The sequence below is a fragment of the Aphelocoma coerulescens genome, chromosome 19, assembly GCF_041296385.1.
Source record: "Aphelocoma coerulescens isolate FSJ_1873_10779 chromosome 19, UR_Acoe_1.0, whole genome shotgun sequence".
In the NCBI taxonomy this organism is placed as follows: Eukaryota; Metazoa; Chordata; class Aves; order Passeriformes; family Corvidae; genus Aphelocoma; species Aphelocoma coerulescens.
In genome coordinates this window covers 5215129-5242117 of record NC_091032.1, presented here as the reverse complement: position 1 = coordinate 5242117, position 26989 = coordinate 5215129, and the positions used below count along the sequence as shown (strand labels likewise).

General features: G+C 57.8%; 2 protein-coding genes across 4 annotated transcripts; both read right to left on the bottom strand.

Annotated features, from left to right (window-relative positions):
• Positions 1 to 3251: 3251 nt before the first annotated feature.
• On the bottom strand, positions 3252 to 7332 carry GAS2L2 (growth arrest specific 2 like 2). Its single transcript, XM_069033748.1, has 7 exons — positions 6975 to 7332; positions 6099 to 6337; positions 5853 to 5960; positions 5257 to 5353; positions 4645 to 4915; positions 4326 to 4476; positions 3252 to 4103 (listed from the first exon to the last, which is right to left on the bottom strand). Exons 1-7 carry the CDS (start codon positions 7330 to 7332, stop codon positions 3252 to 3254), a joined length of 2076 nt encoding a protein of 691 aa, XP_068889849.1.
• Positions 7333 to 9039: 1707 nt separating this feature from the next.
• On the bottom strand, positions 9040 to 25005 carry MMP28 (matrix metallopeptidase 28). 3 transcript variants are annotated; one of them, XM_069033556.1, is made up of 8 exons: positions 24894 to 25005; positions 17498 to 17577; positions 16557 to 16810; positions 13971 to 14192; positions 13382 to 13627; positions 12836 to 12985; positions 12219 to 12386; positions 9040 to 11128 (listed from the first exon to the last, which is right to left on the bottom strand). In XM_069033556.1, exons 1-8 carry the CDS (start codon positions 24981 to 24983, stop codon positions 10734 to 10736), a joined length of 1605 nt encoding a protein of 534 aa, XP_068889657.1. In that variant the 5' UTR covers positions 24984 to 25005; the 3' UTR covers positions 9040 to 10733. The 3 variants fall into 3 exon arrangements, with proteins under 3 accessions (XP_068889657.1, XP_068889658.1, XP_068889659.1); XM_069033557.1 differs by having other exon boundaries at positions 16647 to 16810; XM_069033558.1 differs by lacking the exon at positions 24894 to 25005 and adding an exon at positions 21060 to 21078.
• Between the last annotated feature and the right edge of the window lie 1984 nt (positions 25006 to 26989).

Sequence of the window (26989 nt, the reverse complement as noted above, 5' to 3'; positions counted from 1 at the left end):
CTTGGGCAGGGCGATGCGGTGGCCAGGCTGGAGCAGAGGGGTGGCCAGGCTGCCTGGAGGTGGGGAGGGGTGAGGGAGGTCCTTGGCTAAACCCCTGAGCTCTCTGCAAGGCTCCCGGGGTTATATATGGCACTGGAGGGTGGAGGAGGTGCCTCAGAGGGTGCCCAGATTTTGGCTGTCGGTTCATCCTTGCCCGTTCCTGCCCAGGGGCAACGCTTGCTGCTGCCTGCCTGACCTCACCTGCCTCTGGAAGGGAATTATTCCAGCACCTGTATCCTGGTGTTCTGGGGCTGGTTCCATCTCTGGGGCAAAGGGAAACAGGAGTCCCGTTTTTCCCCCTGTGGAGCTGGGATTTCTCCCTTTGGAAGCCAGAGCAGCCAGGTTACACGGGCTGTCTTTTGGCTCAGTTGGGCCAGATTTCCAGGTGGAATTCCTGGATGAAAGCAAGAAAGGGGAAAAAAAAAATATTAAGTCCCAATCCTGCCCCTGACATCCCCAGGATGCTGAGGGCTGCCTTCCCAGGGCTCTGAGCTCCCCTCCGCCCCAGCACAGCCCGGGAAGGCTTCTCCTCCCCCCAGCCTGGGAACACCAAATAATCTGGGAACACTCCTTGCCGGGCAGGTCACCCCTCTGCTACCTCTCGTCCTGGGCTCAGCAGGTGACCAGCTTTGCACGGCTTCACCCCAAACCCCCGGGGTGTCCCGGGCAGGTGGGCAGCCCCTGTGCCACCGCAGCCACCGGCAGTGCCACCAGGTCCGGCCCCGCCAGGTTTCCCCACAGGGATGTCGCCTCCATCCCGGTGAGACACGGCCGTGGCAAGGCAGCCTTGGCAGCAATGGGGAGCTGGAGCAGCATTTCCAGTTGCATTCCTGGATTTTTTTTTTCTCTCTGCCTATCCCTAATAGGAAAGTCAGCCCCACATTTTATTTTGGAAATTATTTTCTAATCTTTTGGTTTATTTTTGCACCAGACTTGCAGCTCGCCTGCACCCTGCCCCGCAGGGAGGGTGGCAAAGGAAATGGTGATGGGGTGGTGAAGGGCAAGCAAGAGGCTGAGGGGGTCGTGGTTTCTGCATGTGAGACACAGGGAAACACCATCCTCACCTCCTGAGGCAGGATCTGTGTCTGATCCATCCTCCAGCAAAACATCTCCGTGATTCCTGCTGTAACAAGGAGCTGGAGGGATTCCTGCTCTGGGCAGCAAAGCAGGACACCCACCCCTCTCTCCCACCACAGCCAGGTGTCCATGGCCCAGCAGCTCCACTGTGCTCTTGGAAATGCTTCCCATTAAAGGCAGCTCCAGCTGAGCTCCAGTGCCTCTCCCCACCCCATCCCTGCACCAGGGCTGGGGGGACACCCTGCTCCTCCCTCCCTGCTTGGGGAATCAAACCCCTTGCTCCAAAATTTAGGAAAAAAAAAAAAAGGGAAAAAATTAGGAAAGGTGATGGGGGGACACGGGTTTGTCTCAGCCAGGAAGGGCAGTGGCACTTGTCACCATCCCTGCCTCCGTGGCAAACCCAGCTTCCCCATCCAAGCTCATCCCATCAGGATTTATGAACACGTGTAAGTCCACTTATCGATCTCTGGCTAGAGCTTTATCCCTCCAAATTGTCTGAGAAGGAAATTCCTTGGTAAATGCTAATAATAAAGCATTTATGAAGTGCTCCGACGTACACATATCAACGACTAAGCCAATACATTGTTTGTTATAACCCTGTAGCCTGCAGTTTATAGCACAATTAGTTACAGGTTTTTATAGCATCTATTTAGTATTTTGAAGAAAAAAAAAAAACGAACAAAAAAGGTTATAAATATAATTGTTATATTCTATTGTACTTTATAGACAGAGGAAGTTATATAAGTAAAAATAACAACTCTCACTGCTTCGACAGCATTTCCCAGCTCCCGGGAAAACGAGGGCTACCAAGAGCTACTTTCCCAAGAGCCCAGGAAGGGATAGGTGGTGGTGGTGGCACCCTGGGTGCAGGCAGGGAATCCTAGGCAGGAAGATCCGATGTGTCCAGGTGCAGGGATCGGACACGGGAGCACGGCAGCAGCCACGAGCACCCCTACTCACACCTTACTACAGAGTTACCACTCACCCAACGCCACCCTGGCCCTGCTGAAAGCAACCTGGGCTGAGGACAGGCTGGGATGTCCCCACCACTGTGCCCAGGACAGTGCCAGGTTTCTGCCCCGTGCTCGTGGAGGTGAAGCCTGGGTTTGGTTCAGCCCCACCAAGGATGCTTCCCTCTCCCTCTCCTCCTCCTCCTGCCCCAGTGAGCATCCCGGTTGCCTGGACTTGGCTTTCCTTTCCCCCCTGGACTTCTTGTCAGAAATTCCCGAGGTGTCTACACCGCCTGTGATGCCCTGCACCTCCTTCTTTGAAATTGAATTAAAAATCAGGTCTGTCCCCCTTGTTCCGTACCAGCCTCAGGAGTGTTTTTGCCAGCAGGTTTTACATTCCTGAAGTCCCAGCGCTCCCATTTGCTGCTCCTCTGCGGAGAAGTGGGGCTGACTTCATCTTCTCTTGGAAAATGGGGCTCTCCTGGGCCCTGTGGGGCTCTCAGAGGGACGTTTGCTGTGCCTACATCAGGATTACCCTCTCTCTCTCCCCACTCACACAGAAAAGATGTGAAAATAGAAGAGCTTTGGTACATCTCTATTGCACAAACAGCACTGCAGGGTCCGTGGCTGCGGGCTCGGGGTGCAGCAGGGCCTGCTGTGACCCTCGGTGACATCCATCACCCCAGAGGCCACCACGGCCACCCTGGTTCTCCCATGGGGGTCAGCAAGGGTCCCCTCCTGCTACCCCCTGACCCAAGTGACCCAAGCACTCATGAAGGCTCTTGCTGCTGTCGGACATGAGGCTTGCTTGTGCCATGGTGCAGATGGGGAGCACTGAGGTATGAGATGGTTTGTGTGGATGTCAAGGGTGGGCTGTCCTTCCTCCTGCAGAAAGCATCCCATTCTCTCAGTTTGGGGCTGGGCTTTTCCACCCAAACCAGCACAAAAGTGCCCACTTAGCAGGGTTACCAGCACAGAAAAAAAGCCTTGGGGAAGGAGAGGGTGCAGCTCCAGAGAGCGAGGTGGGACCCCCCAGGTTGTCCGGGAGCAATCCCATCGTTCTGCCCTTGGAAACCTCGGGCACTGCAGCTCCGGCTTCAGCTTCAGCATCGCTCCCACCTTTGGAGAGCTCATCCATCTGTTCGTCCGTCTGTCCATCTGTCCCCACTGACTCTCGGGGTGGGCTCAGACCCACGACTCCTCATCATCCTCCGTCAGCCAGGCGCCGCTGTCACCCAGGGAGGGCTTGGCCGTGGGACGTGTGCTGCCGGTCTGGGGGGCTCGGGGTGGCCCCGGGGGCCGGTGCTGGCCCCGGGGGGCAGGGGGGCGATGCCCCAGCGGGGTGGGGATGCGGGAGGGACGCTTGCCCGGCCTGTGGTCCCGCCGGGGACGCACCTTGGGCCGCAGCTTCAGCTTGTAGATGGAGGGCACACGCTCGGGCTTCTTCAGGCACCGTCGGGGCTTGGTGACATTGTTGGCCCTGGGTCCCCGCGGGGTCTGGCCCCCCACGCCCGGCCCCTCTGCCTCCCCCGGGTCTGGGGGCTCTGGGGCAGCTCGTGCGGGTGTTTTGGGGACCTGGCTCCCCATCCCCACAGGGCGCAGGGGCTGCCTCCCGCGGGAGAGCTCCTCCACCACCCTGTCATAGCCGAGAGGCTGCGGGTTCCCACAGCACCCCCGGAGCCCCGCAGCCCCATTGCCAGGGCCGCAGGCTCCCCCGCCCTCATCCGCTGGCACCCGAGGTCCCTGAGCAGCCGCAGCCCTCGGGCTCGGGGCTGGGTGGCACTGCCGTGTCCCCTGGGGACCCTCCCCGGCAGCGCAGACCTTGCACCCCTCTGCAGGATGGGCCAGAGGGGTGGGGGGCCGGGAGGAGGCCGGGCTGGCTTTGATGGGGGGTTTAACGCTGCTGTCCAGTGTCGGGGTTTGGCTGGAGGAGTTCCGAGGTGAGGGCTGTCGGCCCCGGCCGAGGGCTGCCTGTCTCCCTTCCCGTGGGCTCTCTGAGTCTCCCGAGGCATCCCGGGGCGAGGAGGCGGCGCAGACCTTTAGGGGACTGGGGGCACGGACCTTTAGGGGACTGGGGGCTCGGGGTGTCACTGGGGTGGGTGTCCCCGCTTCCTGTGGCCTGGCAGCCACCACAGATGATTTTCCTCCTTGGTGGGTGCTTTTTGGCGTTGCTGGCACGGTCCGTGGGCTGGGTGCTGCGGACCTGCCCCGTGCCGGTGCCACAGGGGGGGTTTTCCCTGGGCTGGTCCCTTGTGGTGCCCTGGGGACCCCCGCGCCGTTCGGGAAGCTCAGCCGGGACGGGGTGGGTGCCCGGCCCCTCGCTCCGTGCCCAGGGGGGCTGGATCGAGAGGGTGACCTGGATGGTGACGGCTGCTTGCCCAAAGGGACAGCGGGTGGCGGCTCCCGCATCCTGCGGGGAGAGACAGCGGAGAGGGGCCAGGGAGCTGCTGCATCGCCCCCATCCCGCCTGCTGCTGGGCACCTCCAGAAGGGAGAGGCGGGGAGAAATTCCAAGGATGTGCGAAAAACTGCTCTGAAGCCAGGCAGTTTGGGGCACAAAGCATCTCTGCACCACTTACCTGCCCGAAGGGACTCTCCGGGGCTGCGCTGGCTCCTGGTGAGGGCTGGCACCCGGCTGACGACCGGAGCCCTCTGGCGAGGGGGTGGCAGGGGACCGGGAGCCAGGGGGGACACGGACCCCCCAGGTGACGGGGGGCAGGGGGCTCTGGGAGCGGCTGACCAGCAGCGCGGGCTGGGGGCTGCGGGCGGCCGCCTTCGGGGCCGGGCACAGCCGGACCTCGTGCTGCACTTGCTGCTGCGGGCTCCGGCCTTTCCAGGCTTGTTTGTGAGCTGTGGGAGGACGGGGGGGGCTCAGCACAGCACCCCTGTTCCCTGCACCCACCCCCGGGTGCCATCGCCCCCAGCACCCAGCCCCTCGAGGGTGCCGGCAGAAAGCTGCGCTCCCTGTGAAGGGGCTTTTGGGGTCTGGCTCCATCCAAAAGTCTTCCATGACCTCTAGTGGCCACCAAAGCCAAAGAAAGTCCCAAAAACCCGACGTTCCCCGGCAAAACAACGAGGCATGGCTGGTACCAAAGCCTCCCGCTCTTGAAAACGGCCCCGAGAAGCATCGAGATCAATAAGAGACTCCCCTCCCTCGCCCAGCCGCGGGGTTTGGGGACGCGGGGACTCACAGAGCGAGGTGCAGCGACACGGGTCGTGCTTGTCCAGGTAGTGCTCCAGCGTGTCCCAGCCGCCCCCGACCCGCACCATGATGTGCTCCCGCAGGATCTGCACGGGAATGTCCATGCCATGGGACACCCTGCGGGTGCCACGCTCGGCCGGGCTTCGAGAGCTGTGGGCTTGCCCGAAGTGCCACCAAGTGTCCCAAAGGACAGCTGCATCCCTGGCACAGCTCCTGCGGCCATCCCGACAGGTTTGTCTCGTCACCACAAGGAGGATGGGGACCCTTTTGGAAAGTTCCTGTCCTTCATCATGTGCTGGGTTCTTAGGCCAGGCTTAGGGATCGATCCAGAGCATCCCAGTGTTCCCATTGCTGGGTGAGACCAGGCTTTGGCTCTGTGGGATGCCAGGATTTGCCCCATACACACGGACGGTTAAATCCATACAAACACCACCAGCAGGGCTGAGCTCCCCTGCTGCCTGGCTTTGGGATAATGGTCAAAACTCCCACCCGGGCCCCATTTGGGGCACTGTGGAAGAGGGGTCATGGCAGCAGAGCAGGATTCCTGATGCTTTTCCCCCAAAGCACAGGGTGAAGCAGACTCACCCGGACAAAGATGAGGGTGTCAGAGTCCCCCACACGATATTTCCCTTCAGAGATCTTGATCATGGGGAACTGGACGGGGCAGGTACAGCGGCTCACCAGCTGCTGGACCTGCGGGCAGCAGGGATGGGTAATCACCAGAGCTGCTGGGAAAGGTCCTGGGGTGGCCATGCCTGTCCCCATCCATCTCCATGCCCATCCCCATCCATCTCCATGCCCATCTCTGTGCCACCCCATGCCCCTCCATACCATCTGGTCAAGGTTGTTGAGGTCCCGTGGTTTCCTGGGGGGCCGGGGCAGGGCGGTGCCGGTGGGAGGCAGGTCCAGCTCCTGCTGGAGCTCCTCCTCGATCTCCTCCTCCATCTGCACCAGGGTCGGGACGCGCATTCCGAAGCGGGAAGCGTGGCGTGCCAGCTCCAGCAGGCACAGCACGAAGTTCTTCTCGTTCTTCCTCAGCACCAGGTCCTCTGTCTCGAACATCAGGACATCTGGGCAGGGCAGGGCTGGGCTGAGCCAGGGGTGGCATGTGGGGATGGGGACAAAGGGGATGGGGGGCACAGATGGAGTCAAAACCCACCCAAAAGGGTGCTCTTCACTGGAGCCATCCCAGCAGGAGTATGGTTGGGTTCAACAAGAGTTGGGATAAATTAAAGGAGGGAGAGCCTTTCCTTTTGGGCATCTACAGCTGTTTCATTGCATCCCAAAGCCACAAAACTCAGTGTCTGAGTGCCCTGAGGATGTCTTGCTCTGTGCCACTCCCCTTTCTGGGCATCCATGGTGGTAGGACAGGGTGACAGATGCTTTGCTCAGAGCCAGGACTTCTGCTGTCCTTAGGGTTGGGATCGTGCCGTGCTTGGCAGGGACACACTATGCCATACATCCTTTCCTTTCCCATTGCTCCAGTGCACATTTGCACCCAAGCAAACACTCCAGCCACGTGCCAGCACCCTACAAAGCTGCTGCCAAGCCTGGAGGACCTTGTCCAAGGAATACCAGCTCAGGGATGCATGCACATGGTGCTGTCCCATGCCAAGGTTTGGGTTTGGGGGACACATGGGAAAACACGGAGCAGCTGGAGGGGACTTGCACATGGAGACATGGGACAACCAGAGCCTGGCATCCTACCTTTGATATCCATCTCCTTCCTGCACCACTGGATGAAGTTGGAGACATTGTCCCTGGCCTGGAAGGTGCCTGGCTGTGCTGTGAGGTTGCAGGTGACTCCGGCAGTGGGCAGGTGGAGGTGCTGGGCCACGCTGGGGCAGGCGCGGGCGAACTCCCCGGCCACCTGCGTGACGTGGTTGGCGTGGGAGCAAAGCACAGCCCCCGTCTCCAGCACCTCCACAAAGGTGCCCACCTCGATGTCAAGGTCATAGAGCTCCTTCAGCCACTCTGCCAGGTCCTCCTTCATGGCGTACAGGTACTGCTCGCTGGACTGGTAGGGACGGATGCTCCGCGGCCCCGTGCCCGCTGTCCCCCACATCCTGCCATAAGACTGGGAGGAGGTTGAGGGAAAAGGATGATGGGGACATGGGGAGCTGCCCCAGCCCTGTCCCCAGCCCAGCTCCCCAGCAGCCACACTCACCTGGTGCCACTTGCTCCCTGCCACCCAGGGTGGTGACACTGTCCTGCTGCCCAGAGCCCTTTTGGGGTCCCAGGGCTGTAATGCTGCTCGGGGAGAGGAAATCACCCTCCGGGGCAGTGGTGTTTTGTTTCCTTCCCAAGGGCCGATCCCTTCTCCTTGGTGACAAGGGACTGGCTGCAAACACTCCCTGTTAACCCTTCAGCACCTACTCCTCTATCACAGCCCTGCTCATCCCCAGCCATGCCAGGGCTGGATTTTCCCCTCAGGGGCCCTGGTTTTGGGGCAGGAAGGATTTAGAGAGCAGCTCATCGGCACCCAATTTGCTCCTAACCACACAAGAGGGATTTTCCCCCTTCCCAATGCCCCTACACCCTCCTCCACCACAGGTGAGGTTACCGGAGGGCCACAAGGTGCATCTTCAGGGCAACCTCGAGGTGAGAAGGGTTTATTTGCACACCCACCTTTGGGCTTTCTCTGCTCTGTGCTCCCTCAAACGCCTTCCTTCACTGCCCACAGCAGTGAGGTCTTTGGCAAAAGCTGAGCTCCTGCAGGGATGGAGTGACTCGAGGAGCTGGGGCTTTAAGGGAATAACTGCACATGAGTGGGCACCTCTGGGAATGTGGGGTACTCCCTCCCTAACCCAGGGCCCGCAGAGCTGCCACAGCACCCAGGTACTTCTGCAAAAACAAATCTACCAGGGAAGTGTTCACTCCTCGGGACCAAAACAGAGCCTCTCCTGGGCTTTGTGGGGCTTCTTGCTGTGTTGAGGGGGTCCATCTTCTCCCTGGAGCCAGCTGCCGATGTCACTGCAGATCACTGTCCAGCTGGGGTCATTTTGGGGGAGGGAATGCAAGAATCCCAGCTATTCTGTCTGGGGAATGTGTGGCAGGCCGGAGGAGTCTGCGCCTGGCATTCTCAGCCAGGGAACCCAGCAGGAGAAAAGGACCCTTGAGAAGCTGGATTTCCATCCAGGGCGCCCAGTGGCATGGATTGAATGGCTCAGGGTGGGAGTTCACCTCCCCCAGGCCCCCCAAACTGATGGGGTACAGGTGATACAGCAGAGTGAGCCCAACTCTGCCAGAAATGCTGAGCTCAGCCCCAGCCCTGGCAGCATCACAGGGCCCCAAGGCATCCCACAGGACACAGCCACAGGAAACACACGGCAGCAAGCCAGGGAGGAAGAGGAAAACCCAAAAGCAGGAGAGGATTTGAGGTTGTCCCATCCTCAGCCTCCCATCCACAGCAGATGGGATGCCTGGCTTTCTCCTAAGGGGACAGCAAAAGGGATAATGAATGAATTCAGCCTGGGGAAAAAACCTTTTAACACATCCCAAAGCATTGAAAAATCCTCAGTAATTTGGGGATGAAGTACAAAAGAGAATTTCCATGTGTTCATTACCATCAGTGAGTTTTCAGTGGGATCCATCTCCCCTCTTTGATCCTGCAAGCACGAAAGCTGAGGCCAAATTCAGCAATCCCCACTCCAACCCCAAACACCCACAGGCATCTTAAACACAGCCCTGTCAGGAAACTGGAGATTCGCTTTAAAAAAAAAACCCAAACCCAAAGCGTGACATGAAAACAAGTACAAACCCCAATGCCACATATCCAGAGGTTGGTTTTATTTGCTGTCAGGTCTCCAAGCCCTCGGGATTCCCTGCAGGCAACGTCACCTTATTGTCATTCAATTCCAACCAAAATGCCCATTTCTTTGGAAATGTGGGAAACCCCCTGAGATTTTAGGCAGATGAAGACCCCGTGTCTGTGTCTGCACACGAAGGGCTCACTCACAGGTGTCACGGAGAACAGGCAGAGTTCTGGATCCTCATCCCACCAAACCCACAGCTCAGCCAGCACCTGGCAGCACCGAGAGCCCTCGGGCAGCCCAGCAGCCCTGGCACCCTGCTTAGGGCAAGCCCTGCTCTGCAGGGAGGATCTAGAATGGGCAAAGGTGAGTGCAAGAGGAATCCTTGGAGCTGCTGGCATCAGGAGGGCACTCTGAGGTGGTACAGCACCCTGGCACAGCACCCTGGCACGGCACAGCAGGACCAAAGCGGTGCTGGGGTCTGAGCCCCAGGAGAACCACTGAAGAAATGGTTTCAAGAAATCATTTAATAAAGTCAAGCCCTGCCTTGCTTGGCACCAATGCCACGGAATTCCAGCCCTGGGACACGATGGCTCTTTGCAGACACCACTGGTGACTGTGCCCAGGAGCCAGCGGCGTTTCCAGGTGGGGAGTCTGCCTTGGGAATGGAATGAGGAATATGCAGCCACACTGCCCCTGTGAGCCTGCATGCATGGACATGTCCCTCTGTCCTGCTCACCCTCTCCTCTTCCCCTCCTCCCCCAGTTATTTGTCACCCCCTTTCATCCAGGTGGGGCCCAGGGACTCTGAAATATGCTGATCCTGACTCTTTCAGAGACAGCAGAGCACAGACACTTCCTCTGCACACAAGGAGGGCCGCCAGGTGAGCACAACCCTTATCAGACACCGAGAACCCACCCAGGCACCCCAAACCCATCAGAAAGCCAGTGCTCCTGCTGCCTGTGAGCTGCACAGTGACATGGCCAGCAGCTCAGCTGAGCCTCCCCTTTCTCTCCACCCCAAAGAGGCTCCTACACCAAATCCCTCTGCTTTCAGCCCCAAAATCCCACTCTGGTGATGTCTCCAGCCAGTGCCTCAGCAGAGCACTGGGATGTGAGCACAGCCCAGCAAAGCATCTCCAACCCTCCATACCCCGGGGTCTGAACAAACAGCAGGAGCAAAGCTCCACATGGACCCAAATTTTTGTCCAAGTGTCTCTTGTCTTTTAGTTTTAAGCAGGAAACATTCTCAGTCTGTTGTTTAAAACCATTCAAACCCCAAAGCAAGCAGCAGCGAGACACTTCTCCGCCTGATCGAGGGGAAATGACAGATTATCAATAAGCATCAACAAAGATATCAAAAAGCATCAACAAACCCCAGTCCTGCTTTGACAAAAAAGTGTAACAATATCCTGGAAGTTGACAGAAATGGGTGGGTTCACAGTCTCCCCAGCTGATACCTTTTTTTTTTGTGGCCTTTTCAAAAAAATACCGTGTCCCAAACCTCCAGCCCACTTGGCTGTGGGGGACCTGTCCCAGCTGCTCCCAAGCTCTGCTGGGGCACTGCTCCACCACCCCACGGCTCCAGCCATCCGTGGGCAGCCAGTCCCTGCCTAACCATCCTCAGACAGGAATCCAGAGTCACATAAAGAGGGACTCAGGCAGCAGCGAGCGATGTGGGGTCCAGACCCCCTTTCCATCCTGTCAGGCCGTGCTCAGAAAAGGACCTGCTCACTGTTGGCGTCCCAGCAGCCCATCCAGGCGAGCTGCGTGGCCCATTTGCCAGTGGCCACCACCTGCAGCTTAGCCTGGTCAAATTCCCAGTACTGGTCATCCCGAAAGAAGTAGACGGAGCCGCCGCGGTGGGGGACGGCCCCGGCCGTGCCCGGGGGCAGCCCTGCCCAGTCCCGCAGGCTGCGGGGGTAGTAGGGCTCCACGCCCAGGGGCTCCTCGCTCACCACGAAGTACTTGGGGCCCTTGAAGAGGACGAGGCGCCGGAGCTGCTGGAAGTAGAGCGCGGTGTCCGGGTGCCGAGGGAGCCCGAGGGCGCTGCATTTTCGGGGAAATCCTGCCTCCAGCTTGGAGCCCGCGTAGCGCCAGCAGCGGCCGCCTGGGGGGAACGGGGAGAGCTCAGAGCACACCCCAGTGGGGTCTGTGGCGGGACCAGCTCCAGGAGATGTGGACAGACTCGGCCACGGGACCAGCCTTGTGGCGTGTCAGTGACATCCATCCCACTGGGGACCCAGCCAGAACCACTGCAGGGATGCCCCAAGGACCAGGCTGGGGGGAAACTGAGGTAGCTCAGGAGCTTGAAGGCATGGAAAGGGACCACCAGGGACAGAGCACGGCCACCCCCATGCTGCTTCTGGCAAGCCTCCCCCTGATCCCGTACGGCGAATGGGAGAGACAGAAACAGATCCAACCCAGCCCGGGACATCCAAGACCAGCACTGCAGCAGGAATTGCGATGGGGACCAGCGGCTTGGCCGTTCCCACAGTGCCCTGTCCCCAGAACAGGGCAGACAAAAGCCCCTTTCTGCTCACAAGGCACAGCCCTGGGGAGGGACGGAGGGAGCGGCGAGGGCTGGGGAGGCAGAGGGGCTTTGGCTCTCACCCAGCTGCAGCAACAAAGCCCCTTTTCTGAGCAGCCAGCGACTGGTTCCCATTAAAAGCTGGGGCTGACCCTGGCAGCCAGGCTGCCTGGTTTGACCTTCCTCTCCCCATCTGGCTGCCGGGCAGCTCATGGATGGAATCCCAGCTGCTGGGGCAGCTCATGGATGGAATCCCAGCTCCTGGGGCAGCTCATGGTTGGTATCCCAGCTCCCAGGACAGCTCAGCCTCCAGGCAAAACACAGGGATCCAGGAAACCCCCCCACACTCCCCTGCACTTTGTGTTTTGGGGAGCATTTTCTCCCCAAGACCTGCCACTGCACCTGGGTTTGCTTTGACACACCAGTGAGTGCTGCCCTCCTGATGGGGAAACTGAGGCACGAAGGGGTGATGTGGCTGCCAGGGCCATGTGGTTCACCCATGACAGGCACTGAGCCCAGGGTTTTGCACACCCAGGACACAGCAGTGCCCCAGCTCTGCGCTGGGAGGGGACCAAACAGGAGAAGCTGCTCCAGTCAGACCCAGACAAGCACCCCACAGAGAGGAGCAGTGGCAGCCTCACGGAGCGTCCCCTGCCCAGGCCTCACCCACCTTTGAAGAAGTAGAACTTTCCACTGAGCTGGGACCAGGCGCAGGCGTCGATGCCGGCGGGGAGGCCGGGCCAGCGTGGCTGCAGCGGCCGCGGGTCACTGGCGTTGCCACTCGCTGACACCACCCAGTAGTGGCTGCCCTTGAAGATGTAGAGGTTGTGATCCCCATCTGTGAGGCAGAGGGAGGGTGATGAGGTGAGAAATTTTATTCATCCGCTGCTGCCCAGCTCCCCTCTCCTCCCCGTGCAGCCCCGCAGTGCTTTGGGGATGCTCAGGGTTTGGATGCTTCCTCCTGCCTTTCCAGCCACCCCCCTCAGCTTCCATAATTCATTGCCTCCACTCCAGCCCTGAGAGGATAAAGCTGACCATGGCTCAAGGCTTATCTTGCACAGCTGAGCTCCTGCAGTGATTAATCCTTGCCATGGCCTGAGTTTTAGGATGTTTTCCCTGCTCCTGACACATTGCTGTGCCCTCAAGGTGCACTGCTCCACTGGGTGTCAGTGCCAGGAGTTGTGGACCAATCACACCCACCTTTCCCACCACTGGGAGCTCCAGCAGCACTGGGACAAGGGGTAGGGGTGCACATTTTGGGAGAGGGTCGCACTGGCCAACACCCACCGGCGGTTATGGCGTCGAAGAAGGAGTGGCAGTAATAGGTGCTGAGGCTCCTCTGCTGTCGGTCCCTGCCATAAAAGTCCGTGTTCCAGTCCTGGAAGTGAGTGAAGACCTTTCCTGGGAGCTGGATAGCCAAGCCCTTGGAGGGCTTCCCTGGGATGGGGCAAGGGGTGATGAGTCCAGAGAAGGGGCAGAGAAACAACTTTTCCCAAAAGACAGGGCTGGGGAACCATCCCAAAACTCCAAACACTGCTTGTCCTACTGTCTGGTTCCTATCCCACTCTGTATTATGGTGGCAAAAATCCCATAGTATCCCAAAAAACATGCACCAGCAGACAAGTGGGCAGCAAATCCAACCTTCCCTGTCCTGGATAACCTGGTACCTGTCCCACCTCTCCTGCATTTTCCTTCCCAGCCACACAGGGATGGGGCCCATGTGATTGTAGTCCTCTCCCCTTTCAGGGACCTGCTCCCATCCCTACTGCCCGCTCTCCATCCCAAGGAACAGCCCTGGAGGAACCAAGGGATGCTCAGGGAAGCCAGGCTCACCATACAAGTTCTGGATGGCCAAGATGTCATCCCAGCTGAGGACAAAATCCTTGCTGAGCTTCTTGTAGTAGGGAGACATCAGGGCGCTCTTGACGGGCGAGTGCTCCAGCCCCAGCGTGTGCCCGACCTCGTGGGCCACCACGATGAAGAGGTTGCGCCCTTTGCCGCTGTGCAGGGACCAGCGCTCGGCGCTGTCAAAGTGGGCTTCTCCTCGCCGGGGGAAGAAGGCATGAGCCAGGGCACCTCCTGGGGACACAAGAACCATCAGGGATCGTGGAGCAGCGGGCACAAGCAGCTCTGGTTTGCCCAAATGTGCAGTTTTAGGTGGTTTTGGAGGAGCCCACGTTTAAAGGGTGTTGTCAAATGGGGAGGGCTCCTTGAAGGCCGGTAAGGAACATCTCAGCCGCCTTGCTGGCAGAGCTGGGAGGGGGGACCCCAAATCAGACAGCAAACTGATGCAAACTGGGCTAGAGGGACAGCAGAGCCTCCATCACCCCCAGCCCAGCCCATCACGAGCCCAGCCCTCCTCCCTGCCGGGGAACAGCCCACGTTGTAAAAGAGAAGCTTACGAGGGGGAAGCGACCAGCACCTGGCCCATCGAAGGCGTTGTTGAGTCCATCGTTGTGGTCGCCGTGGAAGAAGGTCAGGCGGATGTCAGCCGGGCCATCCCGCGCCTCCCAGAACACCAGGGAGGACACGTTGCTCCAGAGCTCGAAGGCGGCTCTCACGGCCAGGCGCACCTCGTGCTGGGGCAGGTAGGACGGCCAGTTCACCACGCGGTACGTCAGGTGCCGCTTGTACCACCGCCCACCTGCAACAGGGCAAGCTCAGCGCGCCAACGGCCACTTGGACTTGTCCTTCCACCCAGGGGCTGCCTGAGTGGAGGGAAACTTCTTGGAAATGTCATGGTTTTCCCGAGCCAAAGCTGGAAGTCGAGGCAGGTGTGCCACCAGCAGCTGCAGCACCGTGATGAAATCCTTCTGCCACACCACTAGAGCCCACCCAGGGCTGGAGTTGCAATCAAACCCTGAAACCTCTCTGAGGAGACAAGCTGGGACACCCAGTTTGAACTCCACCCTTGGCTCGCCATCCTCTCCAGAGACAAATCCAGCATGGATCTGTGCTGGAAGATCTCCTGCCTGATGCCAGCTTCAAGTCCAGAAGATGCAGTCCGAGGGCTGGATTTCAGGGAGAGGAATCAAAGCCACCTCTGGAAAGGTGGGACAAAGGCAAAGGAGTGGGAAGGGCCCTTGGCAGCACCTTGGGGCCACCACACCTTAGTGCCTAAGTCTTCCTTAAAAGCTTTCAGGGGAGACAGAGCCTGGATACCACCAGGACAGATGGGGGCAAGGATGAAGGGGACAAGCCTTGTGACTCCCCCTAAGCTCCCAATCCTCCTACAACACAGGAGTACAAAGATGAGAGTTCACACAGTCACTGAGCAGCATCCCAGCCCCCTCCTCCTCCTCCTCCTCCTCCTCCTCCAGCACCCCTCGGCAGCTGTGGGACCCCAGAGCCCTGGGATTACATTTATCCGGGGGCATCTGGGAGCAGGAAAAAAGCCGTGGGGCCCTAGGGGGATGTGGGTGCCAGAGCTGAGGCGTGGGAGTGGTGACAGACCTCCAGCATCTGCCTCTGCTCCAGATGTGCAGGAGAACAGGGGGAACCGAGCCGGCAGCACGCTGGGGCTCACTGCTCTGGCTCTGAGCCGAGCCTCCCAGCAAACCTGGCAGACATCCCACCCCAGCTCTGCCTCCTTCTCCCCCACTTCTGAGCAGCCCGTGGCTGGGGAGGCCCTGGGCTAACTGGTCACACTCCTGGGGACAGAACCAGTTCCCACTGCTTGTCCTCCAGATCCAAAGGGACACAGAGGAGCTCCCACTCTGCACAGCAAAAGCTAAAACCTGCCTGGATGGCTGCAGCCCTAAAACAAAGCCCTGGCATCCCGTCCTTCCCTCCACAGGGCCAGAGCATCTACCACCAAAGAAGGACGGGCAAGGCTGGCTTAGCCAAGTGTGGCTGGCTCTTGGGAAGAGGAGGGCTTGGCTTTTGCCCCGTGCTGGCTCTGAGTGTGCCCCAAGCCAGCGGGATGACGGACACAGAGGCTGCCCAGGGAAGATCCCGCTGGGAGAAGGGTGGATAACAAAGCACTTTGTTGGCTCAGCTGCCAGGGTTTCCTGCTCCAAGCAGGATAAACAGACAAAGCCTCCAGCCTTCCTGGCCGGTGCCAGCAGCCCTGCAGGCACCCCCTGTGTCCTGTCCAGCCTGTGGGTACTGATGTGGTGCTGCTCCCATCCCCACTGCCTGTGGCATCAGAGAAACAACCAGTACCACACAGAGCTCTTTCCTGCCCTTTCCTCGAGCCATTGGGCATCTCTTGCCACCCATCTATGGATTGTGATCCCCAAAAATGAACCCCATGAGCTGCAGGGCACTGGTTGCTTCTGTTTGCCCATCTCCTGCTGTATGTCCTGTCCTTCCTTCCTGCTCTGCCTCACTGCCCGCCTGTCCTAGGCACAGGGTGGCTCCTGCAAGGGACATGCTGCATGTTGGGGCTTTGGAAGGAAATCCAGAGGCTGGAGGGGGATGACAGGGCCCTCCTGGGGCCATCTATTGCCAGCCCTGACAGATGCACAGACAGCCTGACACGGCACAGGGCCTTTTCTTAATCTCGCCTTCGTTTTTCCCATGTCCTAAGCACAGCTGGTCCCAGCCCTCCTGCTCTCTAGGAATCCAGTTACTCATCTGCAAGCCCAAAGGGAGCTCACAGGGGACAAGAGGCCCAATCCTGGACACACAGGAGCACAGAAGGATGCTTGGAGCTGAGTTAAACCCCTTAACATGGGTGAAATGACTCTCGGGTCAGGCAGCCAAGTGCTGGCAGGTTTTGTGGTTGCTGTGTGTCCCTAATATGCATTAGAAGTCCCAAAGCTCAGCAAAACCTGGAGATAACTTCACTGTGTGCCAGCTGCTGCCCTCCAGATCATGCCAGCACAGCTGCGTGTGGGGCCATGGTGACTTGAGTGCTCCCTGGGAGATGTCCCAGCAAAGCCACCCCAGAGAGCCGAATTCCCCCACGGGTGGGAGTCGCATCTCTAACCACTGCTGACATCAACCCACACAGAACAACTAAAAATAAAGAGGATTAAAAAATAACCCGCAAATGTGTCCTGACCTGGACAGCAGCTTCCCCACGAGTCCAGGACGGGAGAGACGAGCACCCCGGACACCAAACCCCACCGGGACGCTCGGTGCCCGTGCTCACCGTGCTGTGCCGTGCGCCTGCGGCGCCGGGCTGGCGATGCCCGGCGTGCCCCGGCAGCGCGGCTCTCCCCGTCGTCGGTGCCACACCTCGGCAGAGCCATCTGATGGAGGGTGGGGGCATCCAGCACCCCGCTGAGCGGGAGGTGGGTCACCCGCTGGAAATCCCTGGGAAAGGAAGGGAGATATCAGCACCCACATCCAGACCCCCCCCCCGTGGAGGGGTTTGGTTATGTTTGTGCCGGGGGTTTGGCCTGAGCCAGGATTTTCACCCCACAAGCTTCACACTCCAGCATCAAACTTCGACCAGTCGGTAAAGCAAGAAGGATTTGGCTCTGCAGCCGCAGCTGACCTGTAACTCACCTCCTGGCATGGCAGAAGTAAATAAGGGAGTCTAAAAACGCCTTTTCCAGTTTTTAACCCCAGTTATGTGACTTTGCCTTTAATTTTGCATTTAGCTTTGCGCGAGGTCAGGCCTGGGATGCTCCCAGAGCCGAGGTGATGTCCCTAGGAGAAGTCCAGGCAGGCGCTGGCGATTTGCCCCCCCTGACATCTCCCAGCCGTCCCCAAGCTCGGCCTCCGCGCAGATTTTATTGCAAGGCTAGCACCGGGCCATAAAAGGCAAATAAAACAGCGAGAGCCGGGTGCCAGCAGCCGGCATCCAGCTGCGGGAGCCGGGCACGGACCCGCCGTTCCAAAAAGGACTGGCTATGCTTTAGCATCAGACCGTGAGAGAGAGAGCCTGCAGCTGCAGAAAGACCCCTCTGGCTGCAAAAATCCCCTCGGAGTGCTGGCAGCACCCCTGCAGCCAGAGCTGCTGAGTTTTGCCTGCAGTGTTGAGTAAAAGGCTCCTACCTCAGCGCCTCGGTGAACTCGGCGGGGCTGTGCGGGCCGGCCCCCTGCTCTCTAAAGTAGCCGTATTTCTCCAGGAAGAGCTGCAAGAAAAAAAATGGGAAAGGTGCAGCTCAGAGCACGCGTTGGATTGGGAAAGGGGGGGAAAGGAGATGGCGATGGCGAACAGTGCCGCAAACCCTAAATGCCCGCTTAGTTTCTTCCTGAGAGCTCTGCACCTCAAGCAGCCGCACCTCCTGTGCCCGGACAGGTTCCTGTGTGTCTCCTCCCCATTATTTTTTATGGCTCTTGGGGTGTTTGGCCACGACACGATGGAGGGGGTGGGAGGAAACGCTGCTGCCGAGAGACCAAAACACGCTGCTGCCGTGTCATCCGCAGCCAGAGGCGACCAAACCCACAGCTCTAATCGCCCCGGCTCAACGCAGCGATTCAAACAAAGCCCAGAGTGCCGTGGCCGTCTGTAGGGCGGGGTGAGATGGGGTCAGGCTGCAGCCTCGCCCCATTCCCACGCAGGATGTGGTGCTGCTGCAAAGTGGGGACGCTCCGGGGGCAATTTGGTTTGCCAAACCATTCTTCTTCTTATCGGCCATTGACACGGACGGAGATTGTCTCTCTCTGAACTTGCTCCAGCACTTAAATTGAATGTTAAAGAAAATAAACGGCTCGGGCTGCTCCGCAGCTTTTGGAGGAGTTAATAGCCGGGGTCACAGGAATGCTCCACGCCCGCCTGCCCCGCCGCCAGTGATGTCTGCGGGAGACAAACAAGCTGCCCAGCATCCTGTTAGTGCAGCAGAGCCGCAGTTACAGCAATGAATAAAAATCAGAATTAAAAAGTGAAAGCGGCGGCTTCCTTTCCCCGCATCCCAAAGGAGAGGTGGGCTGAGCGCCGGGAATGCCACGGGCTGACCCAGATAGCGCGGCTGGTGCCCTCTGGGGAATCGGGTGTTTTTAAAGCTGTTTCCCTCCGTGCTCATCTCGGGGCCGGGAAAAGGAGGGGGTTGGAGTGCTGACCTCCACTCAGCGCTGCTCCTGACTGTGGGTGACCCAGTTCCCCTTTATGTCCCTGCAGAGGAGGAAGCAGCCGTTCCTGGGCCTTGTCACCTGGCAAGGAGCAGGAATGGTTTATGGATGTGGCCGTCCCGAGGTGTGCCAGGGCCTCTACCTCTCCTCCTCCTGCCCAAACCTTCTGCTTGCCATCAACACTCACCTTCCCGTCATCCCAAACACGTCAGCCCCGCGCTGCCACCTCCCCGCGGGCAGGGCAAGCCCATCCACGTGTGCTCTGCAGACCTCATCTCCTCCGGTTTCATCTCCTCCTTTACGCCCCTTCTACCTGGAGCATCCCACTCCGGCTGAGGACCAGCACAGGTTCCTGCCTGGACACGCTCTGCACCCAGCCCCACACAAAGAATTTGGCTGTTTTTCCCACCAAAGCTGCCTGTCTCAGCTGGAGGCACCAGTAGCTCCTTCCAGCAGCACTAGGCTGCAGCAGCAAGAGCCCGAGCGTGGCCAGAGTCACCCAGACACCTCACACTGGTCCAGCGAGTCAGGATAAATCAGGCAAGTGCTGCACTGGCAGGGAGAGCATTGGCTTGTTTGTCAGGAGAAGCAACAGGGATGCCCAGGGATGGACCATCCAGCCTGGACTTGTTGTCCCCCAGCCACACCGGGATAACCCCACCTTTAGGTGGGTACCAGGAGGCAAAATCCAGCAGCAACTCGGGATGAGCATGCAGGGATGGAGGAGCATACTGGGGATGGGTGGCTTGGAGCCCTCTGAGAGCAGGCTGGAGAGGAGAAGGATCTGGCCCTCTTTCTCTGCAGTTGTATTTTTATAAAGTTCTCCCAAAGTACAAAATCACCAGTTACATGGAAGGGTGCAGGGTGAAGATCCCAGTGGTGACAGCACTGCAGATAAGTGTGAGCTCAGAACACCTAAATGGAAAGTCCTGGGTCTCACACCACGGTCTGAACCTTTTCTAACACAATTTTGCATTCGCTCAGCACAACCTGAAGCTGTTTCCTTGCCTGTAACCCAACACAATCTCGTCCTTAAAGCATGAAAATGGTTTTTCCTCACCATGATCTCATTAAGGCTTAAAACCCCATCTGGACACGTCAAGGTGCACTGTGAAAAAAGCAACCCCTGTTCCATCTGCTGCTCTTGAGCAGCACCAGAAGGCAAGGAGGCCACTGGCTTTATCATTCCTGCAGCTTTGCAAGTCCAAGCAAAGCAGCATTTTCCCTGTGGTTTCTGGCCTGTGCCACATCGAGGTTCTCACACACAGGCACCCACTCTGGCTGCAAAACCATCAGGAGAAATTTTATTATATTTTCTAGACACAGCTACGGTCAGCTAAGGGTGATGGTGGTCCTGGGAACACAGAGCTGCAGGAGAGGGATGTGCTGATCAGGTATTTATCAGAGCTCAGAGCATACAAATCCAGGGAGTTTTGGAGTCCAGGGGAACCCAAGAGCCCCATGCCACAGGGTCCTGTGCCCAAACCAGTGCTCAAGGCTCCCCCAGCACTGCACAACCCCCCTGGAGCCCAGCCAGGCTCTGGCACCGGCCCATGAAACCTCTCCAGAGGCTGCAATGCAAAGCCTGGCCATGCTGGGAAAACCCTCTCCCTCCTGCCCCAGACGGGGAAATGCTCTTTTCCATACAATGGGAAAAGAAAAACAGCAGGAAACCAAGAGAAACATTAATATGAAATATGCCCAGCTCCCCCTGTGCATGAGGGAGGGAGCGGAGGACGGATCTGGCTGCCTGGGAACCCGTGTTGGGGCAGAGAAGCCTCTGGGGCTGCAGCAGGGACAGCAGGAGGACAGTGTGGGGGAGACAGAGGGGCCCCTCCCACCTCAGGGCTCTGATGTGGAGCCTGTTACAACCCTGGAAATCATCTCTGCTTTGGCTAAAGCCAAGGAAACACCTTGCCCTCGACCACAGACATCCCGGGTGGAAGACAGCCAGCGGCAAATACAATTAACTCTCCCTGCCTGGAAACCGGGATAACGAGAGTGCCGAGACAGCAGGCTCCGGTCCTGCCGGCTCTCCCCTCCAGACACTCCAGTTCTGGCTCCTTTCCACCCGCTAAGTACTGGAGAAGCCTCACACTGGGCTCCTGCTGACCGTGGTCCCTCTGCTCTGCCGGGTACAAACCCCATCTGTCCCCTCCATCCCCCGACAGCGCAGGGAAGCGATCCCATCCTGCCGAAGGGTGGGCAGTGCTTTGTGTCGTGGTTACAGAGGATGCCACCACAAGCTGCCCCTTCAAAGTCTTTTGTTTTAAATCATAAGACAGCCCAGGTGGATCCTAAACCCTGGTTCCAGCAGCCCCTAGGCTCATCCCACATCATCTCACCACCAAGATTGACACAGTGGCTCCTGCTTTTCATCCTCAGTTTCCCCCCGCACGGACACAAGGAGAGCTGGCCCCAGGGCGTGTTTTGGCGTGGTCACAGAAGGAGCAGCGGCTCCTCCTGCCCACCGGGTCGCTGCTGCCTGCGAGCTGCCTCCAGAAGATGTCACAGCAATTAAAAACGCTCATTTGCTTCCGCTCACCCCTGCAAAGCCTCAGGCAGAAGCCTCGCGCCGCTTTTGTTTGTGTGTGAACAGGTATCTCTATAAATATTCTATCTATAGACACAGGGAGACACATGAGAAGGGGCATTAGCGAGCACAGAGCCTGGCTGTCCTCCTGCTGGAAAGGCAGCGAAACCTCAGCTGATTCTCTGCACTGCTGATGGAGGGTGGTTAAAGCCCCAGGCTCCTGGGATGTTCCCCTGCTGTGTCTAATCCAGTCCTGAAGGAACCTCCTCTCCCACCTACCACTCCTAAAAATCTGCTTTAGCAGCAAGTAATCCACTTGCCACTGAAGAAGTGGAGTTGGGGGTCTTCTAAACTCCTTTTATTTTCACACTCGATCTTTCAAAGCTGAGAAGCAGCAAGCCGGGCCTAACTAAAACCCCTCCTGGTTTCACCAACCATTTGGACGTGGCTTGCAGCAACCTGGTCCAGTGGAAGTTGCCCCTGCCCGTGGCAGGGGGTTGAATGAGATGGGTTTTAAGGTCCCTTCCAACCCAAACCATTCCAAGATTCTGTGATAACTCATTGGGAACCAGCTGGCAGCTTTGCCCCGGCACCCCAAAAACCCCACACCCCGATGGGCTGCAGCACCAAAACTCCTCAACGCGACCCAAAACACTTGGGGAAAACAGGCAAAAACACCGGGCTTGGTCAAACCTTCCCCTGCGAATACCAGAGCGGCTGACAAACCAGTTCGGTCACGCAGACCTTCGTGTCTAAGGAGAGAAAGGAAACGAGCCTTGCCCTCCACCGGGGAGGGAGCCGGGGGAAGGCGACGGTGCCCGCTGCGGGCGGCCGCGGCCCCTGGCCCGGCGGGCGATATTTGCCCTAGCAAGCGGGGATTGTTTTGGGGAGAAGCAGGAAGAAAGGCGGGCTGTTGGTGCTGCGGTGACTCACGGGGCTGTAAATCACACCGGGGGATTGCCGGGTGACTCGGAGCCACTCGCCACATCCGCGCCGGCGGCAGCGGCTCCGAGACGCGATCTCATGGATGCTGCAGAGCCCGGCGGTGCCTCACGGGGGTAATTCCTGCTCTTCTCCCCCTCTCCTTCCATCGCCGTGCTGAACAGCAGGATTTTTTTCACAGGAAGGAGAATTTCTTCGCCTTATTTCAGAAGGAAAATGTGGGGTGCTCTGTGCCCCAGCTGATCTCCGAGCCCGCCGTGTGTGCGTGGTACCCGGGACCCTCCCTCCATCCAGCTGTGCTCAGCATCCTGCGTCCCAGCTGCTCCCTAAAGCAGCTCAGCCGGGCACTGGAGCACTTCCCAGCACAAACACAGCCCAGAGCCCTCAATGTGAGACCTTGGTTTGATAGGGGGGAGAAGTTAGAGTGCCCAAGACACTGCAAGATGGGAAGGAGGAGGGCAGGACAGGGGGGAAAAATTGGGAGAAAAATCCAAAATGAGAATTATTCAGTCCCTTAGTCCAGCTCTTTATTCCCATTCCCTGCTTTTCTCAAATTTTTCCCCAGATTTTCTTTCCACCACAGCAGACCTGGAGCTTCTCACACAAACCTCTGCAGGGACTTCACTGTCCTTTGTCCCTGGCTCCAGCAGCACCTCACCCTGCTCCTCACTCCCAGCACGGGCTGAGATCTCACAGTGCTCCCTGTATTTTCCACGATTCCCCCGGGATCTGGGAATCTCGGGCATTACCACACCCCCAGCTGCTGTCTGAGCCAGACACCAGCTCTGCCAAACCCTGTGCTCACATCGAGCCCTCTCCTATCTGCAGATGATAAGAGGATTTGACATACAACTGTTTCAAATTAAATTTTCGAATTTTCCTTATTTTTTAAAATGTTTTTTTTAACTGCAATCGATACAGATGCAGTGAAAGCATGGGCACCAGCCAGGAAAAGCACACAACTGGACATTTTCGCAGTCTTGTGCATCTAAGTTTACACAACCTATTGTTGCTAACCGAGGCTTTTTAAAAAGAATTTTTTTTAAAAAAAGCTTTAGAAGCAAAGCCTGGAAGTGCTCTGAAAGCCACAAGTCACCAGAACTATTTGATGTTATGTGAGAATTTCAGCTTCCTCCTAAAAGAAAATTAACTGCTCAGTTTATTTAGACAAGTTCCACGCCCCAGTCTCTGCATTTCCATTGTGTGTGTTGTCCCAAAGCCCCTGGCCAACACAGCACATCCCCTTGGGGAAACTGAGGCAGGGAGACAGGAAAGCCATTTTTCCAGCACTCCTCACCTGGGATCTGCCACAATCCTAGGATCTGCTCGGAGGCTTCAGAGGAAAAGAACTCAGAAGCCACCAGCAAGGGATGAAAAGGCAGCTTGGACCTTTTGATCCAGTTGTTCCTAATCAGCTGGTTTCCTTTTAAAGTGAATTTTGAATTATTGATTTCTGAGCATTAAAATCTTTGCAGATTTATTTTCTCCAGGTGGCAGGAGGGGCTGGGCTGAGGTTTGTGCACAGTGGGATAAGCACACCTATTAACGACCTCTCTGAAGCAGCATCTCCCAGCAGAAGAAGCCTGCACATCAAAACAAGCCTCTGAGCATTCCTGTGCCCTTTTCCTCCTAGAACATGTGTTCAAAATCCCAATTAATTCGCCAGGAGTTGATGGCTGGGGTTGAAAATTAAGCATCTGTGCAAATGTACACTGGATGGAGGCCTAAACAAGAAAAAATCCCCAACACGAACCTTTGTTCACCAGCCAAATCTCATACCTTGCCCTCCCAAAACAAACAGGAACACACGGTGGCACGGGGTGACAATGACAGCAGGACAAACAGAAGAAATCCAAACAGAGGTGATAGGGACAGCCCTGGGGGAGAGGCAGGCAGGGGAAGGACTGGCTTTTGTCCCCTCCTGATACGTTGGGAGATCAGAAGGTTTCCTCGTAAATGAGTTCTGTCCTTGGAGCTGTGTGGCTCTGTGTCACCTGTGGGGACACCTGGACACAGGCTGAGAGCTGGGGTTGTTCATCCTGGAGGAGAGAAGGCTCCAGGGACACACAGAGCCCCATCCAGTGCCTAAAGGGGCTACAGGAGAGACAGAGGGACTTTGGACAAGGGCAAGGAGAGATAGGACAAGGGGGAATGGCTTTAAGCTGAAGCAGGGCAGACTTAGATTAGATATTGGGAAGGAATTCTTCCCTGGGAGGTTGGGGAGGCCCTGGCAGAGTTCACCCTGAGAAGCTGTGGCTGCCCCTGGATCCCTGGGGCAGGTTGGATGGGGCTTGGAGCAACCTGGGATAGTGGAAGGTGTCCCTGCCCACGGCAGGAATGGGATGAGCTTTAAGGTCCATTCTAACCCAAACCAGTCTGTGATTCTCCGCCACAGCTCCACATGGCACACGTGGCCACACACCCCGGCATTCCAACACGACCCTATGGCACAGCCCCACACTCTGCATGTACCCAGGGCACACACGTGGATGCACAGGCATCAGGAGCCCATGGGCTCTCACCTGTGGTGGGGATGTACGCTGGGGACACATTCACACCTACGGCACAGGCACACCAGGGACACGGGGACACCCGGGGCATGGACACACCTGCAGCACAGGCACGCAGGGACATGCGCACACCTGGCAGGACACGGGCACACCTATGGCATGGGCACACCAGGGACAGTCGCATCTAGAGCATGGGCACACCTATGGCATGGACTCAGCCGGGGCAGGGGCACGGGGACATGGGCGCACCAGGGACACGCACAGCCGGGGCACGGGCACACCTATGGGCACGGGGACACGCGCACACGCGGGGGACGCACACCCAGGACGCGCTCCCGCCCCGCCCCGCCGGTGCCGGTGCCGGTGCCGGTGCCGGTGCCGGTGCCGGTCCTACCTCTGCCTGCCGCCGCTGCTCCGCGGCCGGTGCGGGCCGAGCGGCCGCCAGCAGCCCCAGCGCCAGGGCGGCCCGCAGCGGTCCTGCCATCCCGGCTCCGCTCCCGCCGCTCCGCTCGGCGCCGGGCGCCGCCGCCCCAGCCGCCTCTCCCCGCCCCGGCCCCGGGGGCGGCCCCAGCCCCAGCCCCGGCCGAGGGCCGGGCTCCGCCAGCAGCACCGAGCGGCGGGGGCTGTCCCTGCTCTGGGAGCCCCCCCCGTGTCACCCAGCCAGGGGCCGCCCCCGGGGGAATGATCCCGTGCATGCCCTGTCCCCTGTCCACCGGGAGCATCCCATCTCTCCGGGCTGCTCCTCCCGCCAGCTGGGACAGTGGCTCTGCCCGGTTTGAAGCTGTGGAAAAGAGGAGAAAGCAATTCCAGGTTTTCTTAAACCTGTGTTCATCCACGGCCCAGCACACACGGATGCAGGGCTTGGAGGCCGGGGGTCCCTGTGGGCCAGCACTTGCCACGAGCTCAGCAACACAGAAGGCTGGGCCAGCAATGCAGCCCCTCTTCAGGGGTCTGGCAAAATCTACACGTTAGACCAGTGTTTTCTCAAGCTTTACATAATAACCACACACTCGGGGTTGTGGTTTACACGCTTTATGCTTAAATTTCCCTCCCAGGCACGGGACGTGGTGACCCGTGGGCAAGGAGGGGCTGTTTGCCATCCCAGGTGACACACTGCACCCGTGTCGGTGCCACAGCTCTCCTGCAGCTCACACACAGCTGATGATCTTGTGGGTTCCAGCGACAAGTCAACAGCTCTGTTTACTCACAGCAGTATTTTGTTTGACTATTTTGTTTTAATTTGACTAAAGCAAAAGGATGTTTTGATTCTGCTTTGGTTCAAGGGGAAAAAAATAGGATGTGACTTGTATCTGCTTTTGTTTTCACGCCAGCTTCAACCCCACACCTATTTTAAAGCTCCCAGGCTCCTTCCTCCACTTCTTAATCATGCCAAAACATGAAGTTACAGAAGCATCTGTTGAGTGCAGCTTGAAGAGAGCTGCAGGGATCCTGTGACACTTTGCCTTACAGCTGGACAGGGATGTAGGGAAGGGAAGCAGGATTTGAAGGAGAAAAAAAGGGATCCACATAACATGGAAAAATAAGGAAATCACTGAGCTACAAATTAAAAAAACATGGGAGAAATGAAGGTTTTGTGGCTGGGCCAGTAAGAACTGACTGAGGAACTGCTGGAGAGCACGATGGGCAGCTGGCAGAGACAGAGGGATGGTGTGAGGGATTCCCCTTGGAAAAAAGAATTTATAAAGAATTCCCGAGTATTCACTCGGCCCTAGGAGGAGGGAGAGCCAAGGGATGGCTGCTCCTCACGCAGGTCAGCCTCACGCTTCCTTTCAAAACAAGAGCAGCTCTGTCTGCAAACGCATCCGTGTTTGCAGCGTATCTAGGAAGCAACTGATCCATCTGCTCTTCCACTTAAGAATATGGATGATGAGAAAGTGACTGGCTGGGCTCCAGAAGGAGCAGGAAACTCCCTCCTCTGCTCATTGTAATGTGGGGAAGCGGCTGGGAGGGCACCTGCAGCCCCCGGAGCCGCCAGCTTTCCGACCGGGCATTTCCCGGGGCTGCTGCCTTAGTCCTCAGGGGTTTTGGCATTCAGATGGAGAAGAATTCAGCCCAGCCTCGGGGATGCCAAATCACAGCTCTCTGCAGACTTTTGGCTGGGAGTATAAAGATGTTTATCCAGCTGCTGTAATCAGAGCAGTATCAGGAACAGAAATACTATCTCATGGAAAGGTGAACAGACTTCCGGCTTTTGCAGCGTTAGGTGAAAGCTCAGAAATGGGGAAAAAAAAGTTTCAATTCTCGTAACTTCTAGCCCAAAGCTGAAACCTGACAAGTCAAGCCTGTGGCAGAGAACCAACAAAGATTTTAGTAAAACATTCACAAAGAGCATGATAAATAGATCCATACAAGTTCCGGTTGCCTAATCATTCCTAATTTCTTGGGTTTCTAGAGAAAACCCCTTCTCCCTTGAGTTTAAGTCAAAAGATCTCAGGGCACTCAGTGAGATTGATTTCCAAACTCGTTCTT

What these genes read in the sequence shown, in the direction of transcription:
- GAS2L2 (XM_069033748.1), bottom strand. Translation starts at nt 7,332, where the DNA reads ATGTGGGGGACAGCGGGCACGGGGCCGCGGAGCATCCGTCCCTACCAG. An exon ending in GTGTCGCTGCACCTCGCTCT is followed by an intron (nt 4,916 to 5,256) that starts GTGAGTCCCCGC and finishes GTCCTCCCACAG; the next exon opens with CTCACAAACAAGCCTGGAAA. An exon ending in ACGGCGCGGGGGTCCCCAGG is followed by an intron (nt 4,104 to 4,325) that starts GCACCACAAGGG and finishes AGTCCCCTAAAG; the next exon opens with GTCTGCGCCGCCTCCTCGCC.
- MMP28 (XM_069033556.1), bottom strand. Translation starts at nt 24,983, where the DNA reads ATGGCAGGACCGCTGCGGGCCGCCCTGGCGCTGGGGCTGCTGGCGGCC. An exon ending in AGCAGCGGCGGCAGGCAGAG is followed by an intron (nt 17,578 to 24,893) that starts GTAGGACCGGCA and finishes TTTTTCTTGCAG; the next exon opens with CTCTTCCTGGAGAAATACGG. An exon ending in GTGGGGAAGCTGCTGTCCAG is followed by an intron (nt 14,193 to 16,556) that starts GTCAGGACACAT and finishes GCCCTGTTGCAG; the next exon opens with GTGGGCGGTGGTACAAGCGG.